The following is a 17812-nucleotide window of genomic DNA, read 5'->3' as shown; positions in this document are numbered from 1 at the left end:
AATGTATTAATTCACACGATTGTGCATTAATTCACATGACATGCTCAATTATGACGGTAACCCGTTCGCCCCGTCACATCACAAGTAATTTTGTACCCCTCTATAAAAGGAAAACCCCTCCATCTTAAGGAGGGTTGGACTCTGAAACTCCTGAGACATATTTTTCTCTCCCCCAATACATTTGCCCCCTCTGACTTAGGCATCGGAAGGCCGGCGCCGGAAACCCCGGCCACCGGCTTTTTGCAGGTCCCCCGGAGGACGCCACCCGCCATCTCATGCCGGAGCTCCTCCTTTTCAGCCGACGGCCGCCCCCGGGTCCAATTTCTAGCAACACCAGTGTATATGTATAATGAAGGAAAACTCCATCGCCTATAATGTGAGGGACTTCTCACAAACATATGCACAATAACCTTATTTTGAAACTCGACACAAGTAGATTCCGGGAAAGGGCTTGTCAAAGTAAATGAGTTGATAGTGTGTGTTGTTCCAATAACATGATAAAATGATCATATAAAAAAAGATTATTCTTATATCAATACACAACTCTTATAATATATACATTTTCACAAATACCATAATTGATGGACAACATACAAGAAGGGGAAGACCATCTTTCTTTCGAACCAACACTATTATAGTGAGACAGCCATCACTCAGAATGTTGATATTTTAGTTTGATCAAAGAAACGTCCAGAGGAGCTACCTTTAGGCAATAAGGCTAACATCACTGGTCCTTTGGCTCCTTCCTCGGTGGTCAAGATCCCAATGTTAAAATTTATATCAGTTTTGACAAAGCCAGGACAAATACAATTAATGCATAAACTAGGGTGCCTCTTCGCAAGAATCCTCGTGTAGCAATTAACAAGTACTTTAGACACTTTATAAGCTGATACAGAAGTTGGCCAATTATTAGCACCAAGCAAACCCTCCTTGAATTCTTTCAGAAATAAATTTGATAAATCGGCCAATCTATCTTCTGAAAGACCATCTATGTCATTTAGCTCTTGTCTAAGACTTTCATTTGGGATATGCTGAAACAACAAAATGAGAAAGATAGAGGTATATAAGTTTTTGCAAAAATATTGAGATAATCAATATGATAATAATAACTCCATCATCTCAAATCATATTATCTATACTATATACACCTCCAAAATGCGATCCACTTAACTCTAAGATACCCAAAGTATTAACCATTATGTCCTTCCTTGCGTGATGACATGTCATTTAATGTTTTTTAGCAAGAACTGTCAGGAACTTGCTGCTTTGTTAAATATCAGGGGATCCTCACCTAGGACTTGCTTCTTCAATCAAATTTAAAATTGGGTTACAAAATATTTCAACCAAAGAGATTATCTAGAAAATCCAAAATCAGTTTAGGATTTCAGGAGATCATCCATGATTATTGATTTTTAAAAATGATCATTTAAAATTCTAAAACACTTGATATAAAATATTAAGAGAATTGTTTGATTTATTTTTATATATTTATTTTGTTTTTCTTATTATTGTTGTCTCAAACATGGATTCCATGTGTCTCTTTACTAGTATTTAGTGTTGTACATTAAAAAAAAAAAGGATGAATAATCAAGATTTTCATTATAGTAGACAACCATTTCTCTTTGAATAGAGAACTTTTTTACCCAAAAAAAAATTGAAAAAAAGATAAAAGAATAGCAAAGATAACCATTTTAACATTTTTCTTTTAAAATTATGTATAAGCGAATAAGAATAGTTCATCACCTTGAGTTTCCCATGGGAAGAGGAAACATTTACTATTGTCCCTGAATAAGATGATTGAAGATGGTGAAGTAATGCCTCTGTAACACCTTTAATGCCATGGTAATTTGTTTTCAAGCATTCTTCTGCCATCTCATAAGTTTGTTGAAGATTTTCCCTCACCCAATTACGGATGGCATCTGTATCTTCCAATTTCTATTAAACAAGAATAAAATACACAAAAAAAATTATACTTGGCAACATCTATGTAGTAAGTTACAAGTTACAGAGTGGATCTTAATTTGCCAACCAAAAAAAATCCGTTGAGAAACTACAGAGTTAGTTTACTAATTAATATAACTTTTATTTTGTGCAATTTATATATAAGAAGAGATGAGTAAAAATTAGGGAAAGCAATCGGGCTGGATTGGTTAAATATAGATCCGGTTAGATTGGGTGAAAAATTTATCAACTTGAAACTGATCCATTCAATAAATATATCAAAAATTCAAATACAAACTTGACCTTTTTATTAAACAGATAATCCAACAGACTTGTATAACCTATTTAGTAAATGGATCAAATTAAGTAAAATAGTTTAAGCTATTCTTAAATGGGTTAAGCAGGCTTTGAACAGATTAAGTGGGCCTTAAATAGGTTAATTAGGTTCAGTCCCGATCCAACCCAATTATTAGATGGGTCAAAACAGTCTAAGCAATTAGGACTCTAAACATAAACCCAATATATTTAATAAATGGGTTAGGAAGGGTCGACTCATGACTCCGATCCATCCATTTTTGATCCAAATTTATTTATGTAAAATCCAAATCTGCTTAAAATAGATTAGTTGCAGCTTGGATTTGCCGGTCGTATCACAAATTGCCTCCCCTGGCTAGAATAATAATATATTGTCTACTCATAGGGCTTAGAATTGTGCAACTCATAATTACCATCAAACTATTGTAAGAATTGAATTGTGACATTTTATAATAGAAAGTCTTTTCAAGAAAAAAAAAGAGTAAGTTATCTGTATATCATTTATTTACCTCGTTATTTGAAGCCTTTAAAATCTCGGGTATATTCTCGAAATCTATTGTATATCCCCCAATTGCTGCATTGTTTACCTGCAGTGTATCAATCCAAGTTACTTATTTCCTTAATAGAAACTCTGCAACAGAAATATAATACAATTAATTAAGTAATGTTTTCTTTTATCCTTTTTTTTAAAAAAAAGGTGGGCAATCCAATCATACTTCTCAAATAGCTGTACTTTATCTAAAAAATAAAGAATTATTTACTTTTATCCTTAAAATGAATATCTGAGAAAAATGCAAATATATTTTTTTTTTCTTACCAAGATGTCAAGCTTTCCGAACTGAACTCCAATGAAATCTGCCAAAGAAGCAATGCTAGAAGGGCCGGTCACATCCAACTGATGAAAGACCACGTCAGAAAGACCGCTCTCCCTGAGCTTCTCCACTGCCTCCATGCCTCGCTTCTCATCTCTGGCCGTCAATATGACCTTGACGCCATTGAGAGCCAGCTGCCGGCATATCTCCAGCCCAATCCCTTTGTTCCCTCCTGTAACAACTGCGATCCTAAAAGAGAGAAGCGTTTCACCAAAAACTTGGATATATTATTCGGCCTGGTGAGAGAATAACTGAAAAGAAATGGCAAGCTACGTACCTCTTCTCGGCGAGGCTGCCGCTGGTGGCTCCTTCCATGGCCGATGCCGAAGAGAAAGAGGGTCGGAAACAATGGATAGAGTAGGTTTCCCTTTCTTGCTCTCGGTCGCATTAAATTAATTTCTCTCCGTCCTGATCCAGATATAAATGACGGTTTGAGGTAATTGTGGCCGTGCTTTAGAGTCAACGAACCCTTCTTATATATCAACTTACACCCACCACGGAAACGAACCGAGATGAGGTTAAGTAGGTATGTGTTTAGTGATTATAATAGATTAATCCATGGCTTAGTAATTAATGCCTCAGGGATCAAATCCAGTTTTCAAATCCGTTGTGCTGGATTCCCCATCGAGAGTGCGATGTGTTTGGTAGTGCACATCATTAGTTCAAATAATAATAGTATTTTACCAAAAAATAATAATAATGGACTGAACAAAGCATCTCCAATGGCTAACGAATCTATATTTATTTATTTATTTTGATAAAAACGGTATTAGCTCTTACATGGCACGGCTAAGCCAAAAGAAAGAAACTAATACAACGAAGAAGAAATATTAGAGGCCGTAATTCAGGTAAAATCTCCAGAGTGCCGGGTAAAGAAGGAGGCAACCCAATCTACAACTCTATTTGCCTCCCGAAATATATATGCTGCCTGAAAGGACTCTATTTCCTTGACCAGTCTGTGAATCTCACGGATCAATGGGTGACCGTCTCCTTAACGGTTCGCTTCCCTTATCCAATCTATCACCGTGGAGGAGTCTTCCTCAAGATGGACCCTGTCCGCTCCAAAAGCTCTCATCGCAAAAGAGATGCCTTTCCAAGCGGCCCAAAGCTCTACCTTAATGGCGGTCAGTCCGAGGGTGTGCCAACCCCTGCCACTATCATCCTACCGAAATGATCTCTGATCACAAAGTCTACTCCACCATACACTCCATGGTGCCGATTAGCCTCTATTTCTAGAGGCGGTCATACCTATTTGTGAGCTCTTAAAATATTTCATAATTTTTTATAAATCATACCTTAATAAGTAGGTTGAAAATGTTGAATAGCATCACCAAAGTTTAACATGCATAATTATGCCAAGTATGTAATTTTTATCGAAGTATTCTAATTATGCCACATATATCATATCATGTAATTTTTCGAAAATCAGAGATAAATCATTTACAACAAGAATTCAATAAAGATGCTATTTGGCCAAAAACAAGGATCATTATCAATCACATGCTTGATTCTATATTTAAAAAAAAAAAGATCCATTATGTCAAATATATTTTTTCTATACTAAAAATTACTTAATAATATTTAAAATTAATAAGATTTGTGTCATGATCTCTTTGTTCATCCTAAGGTCTCTAAATTTAATTGGACAACTCCGCTTCCTATCAATATTATATAAAATAAATTACTTATATTTCATCATTCTTCTTTTTTATATATATAGTTATTTTTTATTTATTTTTTTTTATTTTTTTACTTTTCTTCTACTTTTCTTTTTGCCCTTTCCTTCTTTTTTTTTTTTCCTTCTTTTCCTTCTTTTTCTTCTTCTCCTTTTCTTTTTCTTCTTTTCTTCTCCTTCCAGAACCCTTCCCTCTTCTCCTTCCGCGAAGCAAGAAGGGAGAGGGCCAAGAGCCCCCCCATTGGACACCACTGGAGAGCAGGGGCCGGCTAGCGGCACCCGCAAGGTGCCCGCGCTCGGGCCTGCGGCAATTGCCCCCGACGGCCGAGCGCTCGCGGCTGAATCCAGCGGCGGCCGAGTGCTCGCGGCGACGGCGGTGGCTGTGGACCCCCGGCTACCGCAGGGTTCTTCCCTCTTCTTCTTCTTCTTTCTGTTCCTTTCCCTACATCCCGGCCCTTTGTCGGATCCCGGCCATTGCCGGTGGATTGAAAGGAGGGGAAGGCAGAGGAGGGAGTGAGAAGTTGACGGAAGTCCTTACCTCACTCCGGCGAGGTGCTGCGATCCCGATCCCCCCCCCCCCCTCTCCCAGATCCAGGAAGAGAGAGGAGAAGGGAGGAAGCTGGAGAGGGCGGCCGTTCAATTGCCCCGCGGCAGATCAATGGCCCCGCGGAGCCTCAATAGCCACGGTTTGCCATGGCTTACCTCAACGGAAGGTGGAAAACAAGGGTCGCGGGGATCCTCTGTTTCGATCCCCTTCTTCCATTCTTTCTCTCTCTCTTTTTTTTGAGTTTGAATCAAAGCCGGCTGGGTCTGCCGACTTTGGTCCAGGACGGGCCCCGCTGGCTGATTCTTACATAAAATAACTTAGGAATATGAATTTTTATCCTTAAAAATATCAATAATTTCTAGCTAGTTATTTCTATACCTATTAAAGGGAAAGAAGAGAGGAAACCCAACCTCTCTCAAAAATTCAGAAAAATAAAAAAAAAATCATAGAAAAATGGATTCTTCTTAATTATTTTTGGAGGTTCGTGTAAAAAAAAGAAAATTTTGCATATATGTTCCTCCTCTATTTTGTCATTCTATTTTTCAAGTTTATATTATTATTCTATTACTTAAAATTAAATTTCTATTTTTGTTATAACCCAGTAAATCGCGCAGGTATTATTCTTGTGTTATATTATATACATGAGAGAATTGGTGTCTCCTAAACATATGAAATACCTGACAAAGAAGAAGAAGTATCTTTTGGAGAAGAAGATATGATACAAAGAAGAAGGCAAAACTAAAGCAAGGAGAAGAAGAAGTGCCTTTAAAAACACCTATCAAATATCTTTTCTAATGAATTTACTAAAGGTCGCTTGTTTGAGCCATCTTCACCATAAATATTTTAAGAACTTTTAGCCCACCACAACGGCAAGAGCCTCATGCATTGGGCCAACTTTTAAGAACCGATCCGACCCAGCACAATCTTTATTTTGTAGAACTAAATTAAACCTTTTATTGTTGGAACATGTGGCCAAAAGAACTTTTTTTTTAAAAAAAAATCCATCAACTAAATGCATAGAATAAGAAATTCAAATAACTAAACCACATATTTTGAGCATGACATGTTAAAATAGTGATAGGAACACCATTTCAACTTTCTTCCTCTGCTAGATATATTATATTATATTAAACCACATATTTTGAGCATGACATGTTAAAATAGTGATAGGAACACCATTTCAACTTTCGTCCTCTGCTATATATATATATGTATGTATATATATATATATATATATATATATATATATATATATATATATATATATATATATATATATATATATATGTATGTATATATATATATATATATGTATGTATATATATATATATATATATATATATATATATGTATGTATATATATATATATATATATGTATGTATGTATATATATATATATATATATATGTATGTATATATATATATATATATATATATATATATGTATGTATATATATATATATATATGTATGTATATATATATGTATATATATATATTATACACATGGGTCAAAGGTAAAAACTATATAGTTTTTACATTTGATAGAATTCCATTGAAACATGAAAATAGGCCTACTTTTCCCTCTCTTAGCCATCCAATCATGATGTTATCTTATTTTATCTATCAAAATAGAACAATAAGAATTGCTTATTGGTGCCATAATTTATTTTTTTCCTAAACATGCCTTGGCACATGCCCATAATACTAGTCTTTTCATTAAAAGTTTATATATTATAATATATTTGATAAAATTGGAACAATACATAATCCTTTCTTTTTTGTTTTCTTTTTCTCCGAAGAAATATAAGAAAAAACCAACCAAAGTAAATAATCTAGGCCCTAAAACATGAAGATGCATCACTCAAAACTTGAACCCAGAATTTTCCTAAGGTGAGGTGGTATTTGACAATTGGAGCAGTGTGCAATTCACATGTATATAGTTCTTTGTTTAGATAAAAATCTTATAAATTCAAGGATGAGTGCATTTAGATGGTCTATATGCTATAACTCCAGCTTTTAATAACTCTCTTCATTTTTCTTGATTCATCACTCACTAAATTTACTCTATAACAAGATTAAAATTTGGTAGCCGTACTAAACCAGGGGAAAAGGATCCTTTTGTGCGCAATTCAAGCTTTCATGCTTTCATATATGTAATAGAATCTTTGTATCAATTAGGCACAGTGCGGTATGGCTAACTAAGCTTACTCATCAAGGGTCGAACGATAGAGTCAAACCTACATACATATCTACATACAGACGAGATGCACTCCTTACATCCATTATCGCACAAGCCCACATTCATATCTACATACAGATAAAAAGAACATACAAGTGTGCCAGTGTATATGCATAATGAAGGAAAACTCCATCGCCTATAATGTGAGGAACTTTTTACAAACATATATACAATAAGCTTATTTTGAAACTCGAAACAAATAGATTCCAGGAAAGTGCTTGCCAAAGTAAATGAGTTGATAGTGTGTACATGTTGTCCCAATAACATGAGAAAATAAGAATATATAAAAAAAAAGATTATTCTTATGTCAATACACAACTCTTATAATGTATACATTTTCACAAATAGCCATTATTCAGAATGTTGATATTCAGAATGTCAATACACAACTCTTATAGTGAGGCAACCATTATTCAGAATGTTGATATTTTAGTTTGATCAAAGAAAAGTCCAGAGGAGCTACCTTTAGGCAATAAGGCTAACATTACTGGTCCTTTGGCTCCTTCCGCGGTGGTCAAGATCCCAATGTTAAAATTTATATCAGTTTTGACAAACCCAGGACAGATACAATTAATGCATAAACCAGGGTACCTCTTCGCAAGAATCCTCGTGTAGCAATTAACAAGTACTTTAGACACTTTGTAAGCTGATACAGAAGTTGGCCAATTATTAGCACCAAGCAAACCCTCCTTGAAATCTTTCAGAAATAAATTTGATAATTCGGCCAATCTATCTTCTGAAAGACCATCTATGTTATTTAGCTCTTGTCTAAGACTTTCATTTGGGATGTGCTGAAACACCAAAATGAGAAAGATAGAGGTATATAAGTTTTTGCAAAAATATTGAGATAATCAATATGATAATAATAACTCCATCATCTCAAATCATATTATCTATACTATATACACCTCCAAAATGCGATCCACTTAACTCTAAGATACCCAAAGTATTAACCATTATGTCCTTCCTTGTGTGATGACATGTCATTTAATGTTTTTTAGCAAGAACTATCAGGAACTTGCTGCTTTGTAAAATATCAGGGGATCCTCACCTAGGACTTGCTTCTTCAATCAAATTTAAAATTGGGTTACAAAAAATTTCAACAAAAGAGATTATCTAGAAAATCCAAAACCAGTTTAGGATTTCAGGAGATCATCCATGATTATTGATTTTTAAAAATGATCATTTAAAATTCTAAAACACTTGATATAAAAATATTAAGAGAATTGTTTGATTTATTTTTATATGATTATTTTGTTTTTCTTATTATTGTTGTCTCAAATATGGATTCTATGTGTCTGTTTACTAGTGTTTGGTGTTGCACATGAAAAAGAAAGGATGAATAATCAAGATTTTCATTATAATAGACAACCATTTCTCTTTGGATAGAGAACTTTTTTACCCAAAAAAAACACTGAAAAAAAGATCAAAGAATAGCAAAGATTACCATTTTAACATTTTGCTTTTAAAATTATGTATAAGCTACTAAGAATAGTTCATCACCTTGAGTTTCCCTTGCGAAGAGGAAACATTTACTATTGTCCCTGAATAAGATGATTGAAGATGGTGAAGTAATGCCTCTGTAACACCTTTAATGCCATGGTAATTTGTTTTCAAGCATTCTTCTGCCAACTCATAAGTTTGTTGAAGATTTTCCCTCACCCAATTACGGATAGCATCTGTATCTTCCAATTTCTATTAAGCAAGAATAAAATACATCAAAAATATTATACTTGGCAACATCTATGTAGCAAGTTACAAGTTACAGAGCGGAGCTTAATTTGCCAACCAAAAAAAATCCGTTGAGAAACTACAGAGGTAGTTTACTAATTAATATAACTTTTATTTTATGCAATTTATAGGAAGGCAATCGGGCCGGATTGGTTAAATATAGATCCGGTCAGACACAGGTTGGGTCAAAAATCTATCAACTTGAAACTTTTCCATACAATAAATATATCAAAAATTCAAACACAAATTTGACCTTGTTATTAAACAGGTAATCCAACAGACTTGTATAACCTATTTAGTAAATGGATCAAATTAGGTAAAATAGGTTAAGCTATTCTTAAATGGGTTAAGCAGGCTTTGAACATATTAAGTGGGTCTTAAATAGATTAAATAGGTTCAGTCCTGACCCAACCCAATTATTATATAGGTCAAAACAGTTTAAGCAATTAGGACTCTAAACCTAAACCCAACATATTTAATAAATGGGTTAGGAAGGGTCGACTCATCACCTAGATCCATCCATTTCTGACCCAAATCCATTTATGTATGATAGGTCCCAGTCAGAGGAAGGAGATAGTTGAGAGAGAGAGAGATGATTTATTTACTCCTCTCTTCGGGTGAGAGGAAAACCCATGCAAGCAAAGCTCTACTTTTTTCTTGGGGTAAGAGCAACCCGGTTACAACAAAAAAAGAAGGCAATACTCAGGCTAAACTATCTCCTCCTCCTTCTCAGCTCTTAATCCCCTCCTCATGATGTGATACTCGAGCCTTCACTCATCAGCACCGTTCCCTACATCCTCGCTTCGGAGCATCGCTACTACCTTTCTTCCCACGTCTATGTGGAAGCCAAGCCATCGTGCGACATCACCATTCTCCACGTCCTCGCTTTGGAGCACCTCTACCGCCTTTCTTCCCACGTTCTCATGGGCGCTGGGCCATCGCGCGTCAACACCACGCCCAACGTCCGCACTTCGGAGAACATGCATGGTGGTTCCTCCTCCTCCGTCTTCGCGATGTGGTACTTCCTCCTCCGTCTTTACGACGTGGCTATCAGCGGAGCCACGTGCATGGCCCCTCGTCGAGAGCCCTCCTACTCCCTGCTTCATCGTGGTAGACTCCTCTGTTTTCTCCTACGAACCAGATGCAGAGCTGTCAAGGCCTTGGTTGTCAAGGTGGCTATCGAGGTCGTGGCTGATGGCGACCAGGTAACGTGGGTTCGGCCTATGGACTCGCTGAGGCCTAGCAGGTTTGGGAAGCTCATCGCCCCCATCATCCCCTCCCCCTTCAAGCAAAACCTTGTCCTCAAGGTTCGCTCCGGGATACTGCTCCTTCATCAGTTCATACTCTTCCCAGGTGGCGTCTTCTTCAGGCAATGAGCGCCACTGTACGAAGACTTCTTCTGTAAGCTTCCCTCCATTGCGGACCCATCGGTAATCTTTAACCAGTTCAGGCTCGAGCATCAACTTCTCGTCCTCTTTTATTGGTGGTGGATCAGTACAGGGGGTCTGGCCTTCTCCCATTTTCCTTTTAAGGAGCGAGACATGGAACACCGGATGGACTTTAGCAGTCTTTGGTAGCGCCAATCGATATGCTACTAACCCTATACGCTCAGTTATTTGGTAGGGGCTGAAGTACTTCTGAGCTAGCTTTTGGTGAGCTCGTCGGAAGACGGTCTGTTGCCGATAGGGAGGAAGTTTTAAGTACACCCATTCTCCTTCTTGAAAGATAACTTTCCTCCACTTCCTGTCTGCCTGTTGTATCATGCAGTTCTGTGCCTTCTCCAAGTTTTCCTTTAGTTCTTTTAGCAATTGATTGCGGTCGACAAGGTTTTTGTCGATCTCATTGATGGCTGAAGCTCCTTCCGTATACCAGGCAATTTAAGGTAGAGCTCTCACGTATAAGGCTTGAAACGGAGTCATTCAGGCGATCGAATGGAAGGTGGTGTTGTACCAATACTCCACCCAAGCTAGGTTGGCCTCCCATAACTTGGAAAACTGACTGCATAAACATCTGAGGTACTGCTCTACACATCTATTCACCACTTCAGTCTGGTTGTCCGACTGTGGATGATAAGCCGAACTCATGTTAAGAGAGGTCCCCTGGAGTTTGAAGTACTCTCGCCAGAAGGCGCTCACAAACATAGGGTTTCGGTCACTCACGATGGACCGCAGCATCCCATGTAAATGGCCGATTTGATTCACAAAAAGCTCGGCCACCCCCTTAGCAGTATATGGATGGGAGAGAGACAAGAAATGAGCATATTTGGTTAGCCGATCAGCGACGACTAGGATCACGTCCTTGTCCCTCGACCGCGGTAACCCTTCAATGAAGTCCAAGGAGACGTCTTCCCAGACTTGCGTCGGTGTTGGTAGAGGTTGCAGTAACCCAACCGGAGCTTTTGCTTCATACTTATGCTACTGGCAGACCGCACACTCCGCTACAAATCTTTGAATATCCCTCTTCATTGATTCCCAGTGGAAGGCTTGAGAGATTTGTTTATAGGTTCTCAAGACCCCTGAATGGCCGTCGATCTTGGTGGTATGGAATTCCTTCATTAATTTGGAACACAGGGATGACCCTGGTGGAAGCAGAACCTTTTCTTTATAATATAGAATTCCTCCCTTGAGTCGGTAATCTTTCATGTGGTCCAGTGCAGCGTCAAGCTGCCTAAGTTTGCTTCGCAAATAAGAGTCTTCCCGGTTGGCAGCCCGTATCTCCTCCCATATGTCAAAGAGCGGCCGACCGATGGCATTAAGCAGAGCTGCTTCGGGTTGGCGAGACAAAGCTTCTGCGACTATGTTCTCCTTTTCAAGCTTATAAACGATCTCATATTCATACCCCAAGAGTTTGGCTACCCATTTTTGCTGCTCCGGTGTACTCACGCGTTGCTCTAGGAAATGCTGCAAGCTCCTTTGATCGGTGCGTATCTGGAACTTCCTTTCCAACACGTATGAACACCACATACGCACTGCTTCCATGATCGCCAGCATCTCCTTGGCATAAGTGGACCATCCTTTCCTTGCTAGGCCAGTGCCTTGCTCATGTAGGCAATGGGTCTCCCATCCTGTATTAACACCGCTCCGATGCGCTTGTCGAAGGCATCTGTTTCAATGACAAACATCCCCGAAAAATTTGGCATCACGAGCACCAGAGTGGACGTCATGGCCTGCTTTAGATGATGGAAGGCCTGTTCAGCCTGGGAGTTCCACTAAAACTGCCCTTTCCTCAACAAAGCTGTCAATGGTGCAGCAATGATCCCATAGTCCTTGACAAACTTCCGATAATACCCCGTCAGCCCAAAAAATCCTTGCAGTTCTATCACTGAAGTTGGTTGTGGCTATTCCAGCATAGCTCAAATCTTCGTGGCATCCATCTGTACTCCCTTGGCCGAAATAATGTGGCCGAGGTACTCGACTTGCTGTTGCCCAAAAGAACATTTAAAGGGCTTGAGATAGACTAGTGTTTAGTGAGGATCTTGAGGGTTTCATTCAGATGAATTAAATGTAAACCAAAATGTCATCGAAGAAAACCAAGACAAACTTATGTAGGAACCTCCGAAAAATTGAGTTCATTGCTGCCTGGAATGTGGATGGGGCATTGCACAGCCCGAAGGGCATTACCATGTACTCAAAATGTCCATTATAGGTGCAAAAGATTGACTTCGGAACATCATCGGGGTGAACACGGATCTGGTGATAATCCGATCTGAGATCAAGTTTGGAGAAGTACCGTGCTCCATGAAGTTCATCGAGCATGTTGTCAATGGTTGGGATGGGGAACCTGTCTTTGACGGTGGCCGTGTTGAGTGCTCGGTAGTCTGTGCAGAACCTTCAGGTTCTGTCTTTCTTCTTCACTAGGAGCACCGGGGAAGAGAATGGAGTCTGGCTCTTTCGAATGATCCCAGCTTCCAGCATGTCAGTCACTTGTCTTTCTATCTCGTTCTTCTGATAATAGGTGTACTAGTAAGGTCGCACATTGATTGCTGAGGTTTTTTCTCACAAGAAAATTCGGTGGACGAATTCTAGCTCCGGTGGCAACCTTCGAGGCACTTCAAAGAGTGCCAAGTACCAGCTCAGCAACTGTTGGAGGTCCGTTGGCTATTCGTCCTCAGCTGCGGGTTGGTGGTTGCCCCCTTCTTTGACAAATACGGCGAACAATTGGGTCTTTCTTGATACTTCTCGCTGCATCCCTTGGTGATCTAGAGCTTGGGCAATTCTAGGGGACTGTCCAGATAGTTCACACTCCTGGCCGTCTCACTGGAATTTCATTGTCAGACGCTTCCAATCACAGAGCACCGGGCCAAGCAGGGCGAGCCATTGTATACCTAGAATAGCATCCGGCCCTACTATCAGCCGTATGGGTCTGTGTCGCCCTTGCTGGGTCCTTCCGACTCCTCCTCATGGCCGGCTTCAATCAGATAGGCCTAGAGAGTCTTGCACCGGTGCCCAGGAGTAAACTTCTCATTGCATTTGAAGCAAAGCCCTCGTTCCCGTCGTTGCTGCATTTCCTCCCATGAGATGCGCCAGATTGGAGCTGGAGCGAAGAATTGTGGTGCAGGGACAGATGGGTTCGGAAGTCGTGAGACTCAGACTCCGACTGTTCGTGGTGCAAGGCTACAGGCTGCTTTCCGCTTTTGTTCCACCCTCTCATCCCGCATTCGAGCAATCGTAATTACTTCTCGTAGAGAACTGGATCATCTCATACGTACCTCCTTCGAGACCTCTTCCTTGAGCCCTCTAACGAAGGTGCCAATGAGCGCGTCTGGCGGCCACACTCTGACACGGTTAGCCAGCTTCTCGAACTCCTGCTGGTATTCTCTCACTGTTCTGTGTTGCTGGATGCATGAGAGCTTCTCGTTAAAATTTACATACTCGTGGGGTTCAAACTGAGCTAATAATTCACGCTCGAACACCCCCCAGGTGACTACGGCTCCATCTTGGTACGTGCGACGCAGCCACTGCCACCAGTGATTGGCTTCCTCGTCCAGGTAGAACAAAGCCATGGTCACTCACCTGTTAGCTGGGACGCCCTGGCCGTTGAAGTATTGTTCAGCTCGATCGAGCCAGACAATGGGGTTATCCTCAGTGAACCGTGAAAAGTCCATTCGTGAATGGCGTTGGACTCCTACGAGTTCCTCCCTTCGAGGAGCGGGTCGAGTCCGTATCGCCGCGGAGCAACTGCGTCTGAAGCCTTTGCCAACTTTCCGTCTCAGGCAAGAGCTACGGAACTAAAGCACCAACGGCTCCTCTTCCGGCATTGGCTACTTCGAAGCCTATGCGTCGTGGCAATGGTGGAAGCGCCATGGCCTACTCGAGCGGTGTTGGTGGCGGAACTGAGAACTGAAGGTGGCAGATGGCCTCCAAGACTTTCGTGAAACGCCCCTCCACACGTGCCTCTAAGCTGCGCAACTCCTCCTGCATCGAGCTCATCTCAGCTTCAAGGTGCTCGATTCTTTTCTTATTCGACATACTCCAGGCTTTGATACCAGTTAATAGGTCCCAGTTAGAGGAAAACCCATGCAAGCAAAGCTCTACTTTCTTCTTGGGGTAAGAGCAACCCGGTTACAACAAAAAAGAAGGCAATACTCAGACTAAACTATCTCCTCCTCCTTCCCAGCTCTTAATCCCCTCCCCATGACATGATACCTGAGCCTTCAATCATCAGCACCGTTCCCCACGTCCTCGCTTCGGAGCATCGTTGCTATCTTTCTTACCACATCCACGTGGAAGCCAATCCATCGTGCGTCATCACCGTTCCCCACGTCCTCGCTTTGGAGTGCCTCTACTGCCTTTCTTCCCATGTTCTCATGGGCGCCGGGCCATCGCGCGTCAACACCGCGCCCAACGTCCGCGTTTCGGAGAACATGCATGGTGGTTCTTCCTCCTCCGTCTTCACGACGTGGCTATCAGCGGAGCCACGTGCATAGCCCCTCATCGAGAGCCCTCCTACTTCCCGCTTCATCGTGGTAGACTCTTCCGTTTTCTCCTGCGAACCAGACGTGGAGCTATCAAGGCCTTGGCTGTCGAGGTGGCTATCGAGGTCATGGCTAATGGCGACCAGGTAACGTGGGTTCGGCCTACGGACTCGCTGAGGCATGGCAAGTTTGGGAAGCTCGTCGCCCTCATCAGTGTAAAATCCAAACCAGCTTAAAATAGGCTGGTTGTAGGTTGGATTTACGGGTCGTATCACAAATTACCTTTTCTGGCTAGAATAATAATATATTGTCTACTTATCATAGGACTTAGAATTGTGCAACTTATAATTACCGGCAAACTATTGTAAGAATTGAATTGTGACACTTTATAATAGGAAGTTTTTTCAAAAAAAAAAAAGTAAGTTATCTGTATATCATTTGTATATCATTTATTTACCTCGTCATTTGAAGCCTTTAAAATCTCGGGTATATTCTCGAAATCTATTGTAAATCCTCCAATTCCTGCATTGTTTACCTGCAGTGTATCAATCCAAGTAACTTATTTCCTTAATAGAAACTCTGCAGCAGAAATATAATACAATTAATTAAGTAATGTTTTCTTTTATCCCTTTTTTTATAAAAAAAAGGTGGGTAATCCAATCATACTTCTCAAGTAGCTGTACTTTATCTAAAAAATAAAAAATTATTTACTTTTATCCTTAAAATGAATATCTGAGAAAGATGCAAACTAAACGTACTACTGATTGGTCATCTCTAATCTTTTTCCTACTTGATTACCCAAAATCTCGATAAGCTGGTATTTGACCGCAAATATATTTTTTTTCCTTACCAAGATGTCAAGCTTTCCGAACTGAACTCCAATGAAATCTGCCAAGGAAGCAATGCTAGAAGGGTCGGTCACATCCAACTGATGAAAGACCACGTCAGAAAGACCGCTCTCCCTGAGCTTCTCCACTGCCTCCATGCCTCGCTTCTCATCTCTGGCCGTCAGTATGACCTTGATGCCATTGAGAGCCAACTGCCGGCATATCTCCAGCCCAATCCCTTTGTTCCCTCCTGTAACAACTGTGATCCTAAAAGAGAGAAGCGTTTCACCAAAAACTTGGATATATTATTCGACCTGGTGAGAGAATAACTGATAAGAAATGGCAAGCTACGTACCTCTTCTCCGCGAGGCTGCTGCTGGTGGCTCCTTCCATGGCCGATGCCGAAGAGAAAGAGAGTCGGAAACAATGGATAGAGTAGGTTTCCCTTCCTTGCTCTCGGTCGCATAATAATAATTTCTCTCTGTCCTAATCCAGATATAAATGACGCTTTGATGTACTTGTGGCCGTGCGTTAGGGTCAACGAACCATTCTTATCAAGAACTTACACCCACCACGGAAACGAACCGAGAAGTAATTATTATAATAGATTAATCCATGGCTTAGTAATTATTGCCTCAGGTATCAAATCAAGTTTTCAAATCCGTTGTGGTGGATTCCCCATCGAGAGTGCGATGCGTTTGGTAGTGAACATCATTAGTTCAAATAATAATAGTATTTTACCAAAAAATAATAATAATGGACTGAATAAAGCATCTCCAATGGCTAACGAATCTATCGAAAGCACAAAAAGATACGTGGCTTTCAAACATTGTTTATTTTGGAAATATCGAATTATTGGGGCCAACGGTGGACCACCACGTGGGGAACGTGGTGTAGGGTATAATATATCCTCTTTTGTCAGATATCTACCAGTTGGATCGCTCGAGAAAAAACTAGATTGGGTTTGGGTCGAGGGACCTGAAGACAGGCTATATATTGAGCGGCAAAATGCAAGCATAGCTGGTGGTTAGATCCGGACATGGGAATATGGGATCTAATTATCATATTCAAAATTAAAAATTAAAAATTATTAATATATTATTTATATTCAAGATATATTAAATTTTATTTATAATAAAAAATATATTTTTAATATATATAATTAACTTTAAAAAAATTATTAATTCATATAGATATATTTCAATATACAAAATAGCCAATATTAACAATATTTATACAAGTGAGTCATAAATGGCCAACAAATTGATCCAAAAAAAAAATATTATTACCCATTCATAGGCATTGTTGGAAATTTAGCAAAATTCTTTTATAAGATTACTTTCAACCAAACTTGTTAATATTTTTCCAGTACTACTTTTCAAGGCAATTTTTCCACCAACCAAATGTGATAAAATTTATTTTTTTCCGCAATCATTTTTTCAAATAAATAATTCTTAGAAAACAATATTCATGAAATACCAATATTTGCCTTGCACAAATCTCAAAGTCTACCTTGCATCTCTATAGACACTTCGTTTCCGCTCCAAACCAAACACTTCAGCTAAATTCATTTTAATCTTACTATAGCCGCTTAGGGAATTATGCAATAAAATTGTAGCACATAAATCTAAGTTATCATGAAAATAGTGACGGAAATTCCACAGAAAAAGGTTGCCTTGGTTCGGCAACTAGTATATCCAGCTTGGTCGGCCTAGTTTGTGATACTAAGGTCCTGTTTGGAGAAGTTGTT

General features: G+C 39.6%; 1 protein-coding gene across 1 annotated transcript; it reads right to left on the bottom strand.

The window, feature by feature from the left end:
- Positions 1–481: 481 nt before the first annotated feature.
- Positions 482–16737, bottom strand: LOC103712117. Its single transcript, XM_039123977.1, has 10 exons — positions 16418–16737; positions 16086–16329; positions 15693–15770; positions 9094–9285; positions 8007–8381; positions 3406–3515; positions 3074–3317; positions 2766–2843; positions 1744–1935; positions 482–1031 (listed from the first exon to the last, which is right to left on the bottom strand). Exons 1-10 carry the CDS (start codon positions 16453–16455, stop codon positions 654–656), a joined length of 1929 nt encoding a protein of 642 aa, XP_038979905.1. The 5' UTR covers positions 16456–16737; the 3' UTR covers positions 482–653.
- Between the last annotated feature and the right edge of the window lie 1075 nt (positions 16738–17812).

The sequence above is a fragment of the Phoenix dactylifera genome, chromosome 2 (genome assembly GCF_009389715.1).
Source record: "Phoenix dactylifera cultivar Barhee BC4 chromosome 2, palm_55x_up_171113_PBpolish2nd_filt_p, whole genome shotgun sequence".
NCBI lineage: Eukaryota > Viridiplantae > Streptophyta > Magnoliopsida > Arecales > Arecaceae > Phoenix > Phoenix dactylifera.
The sequence above is the reverse complement of the archived record's forward strand: the minus strand, read 5'-3'. Positions and strand labels throughout refer to the sequence as shown.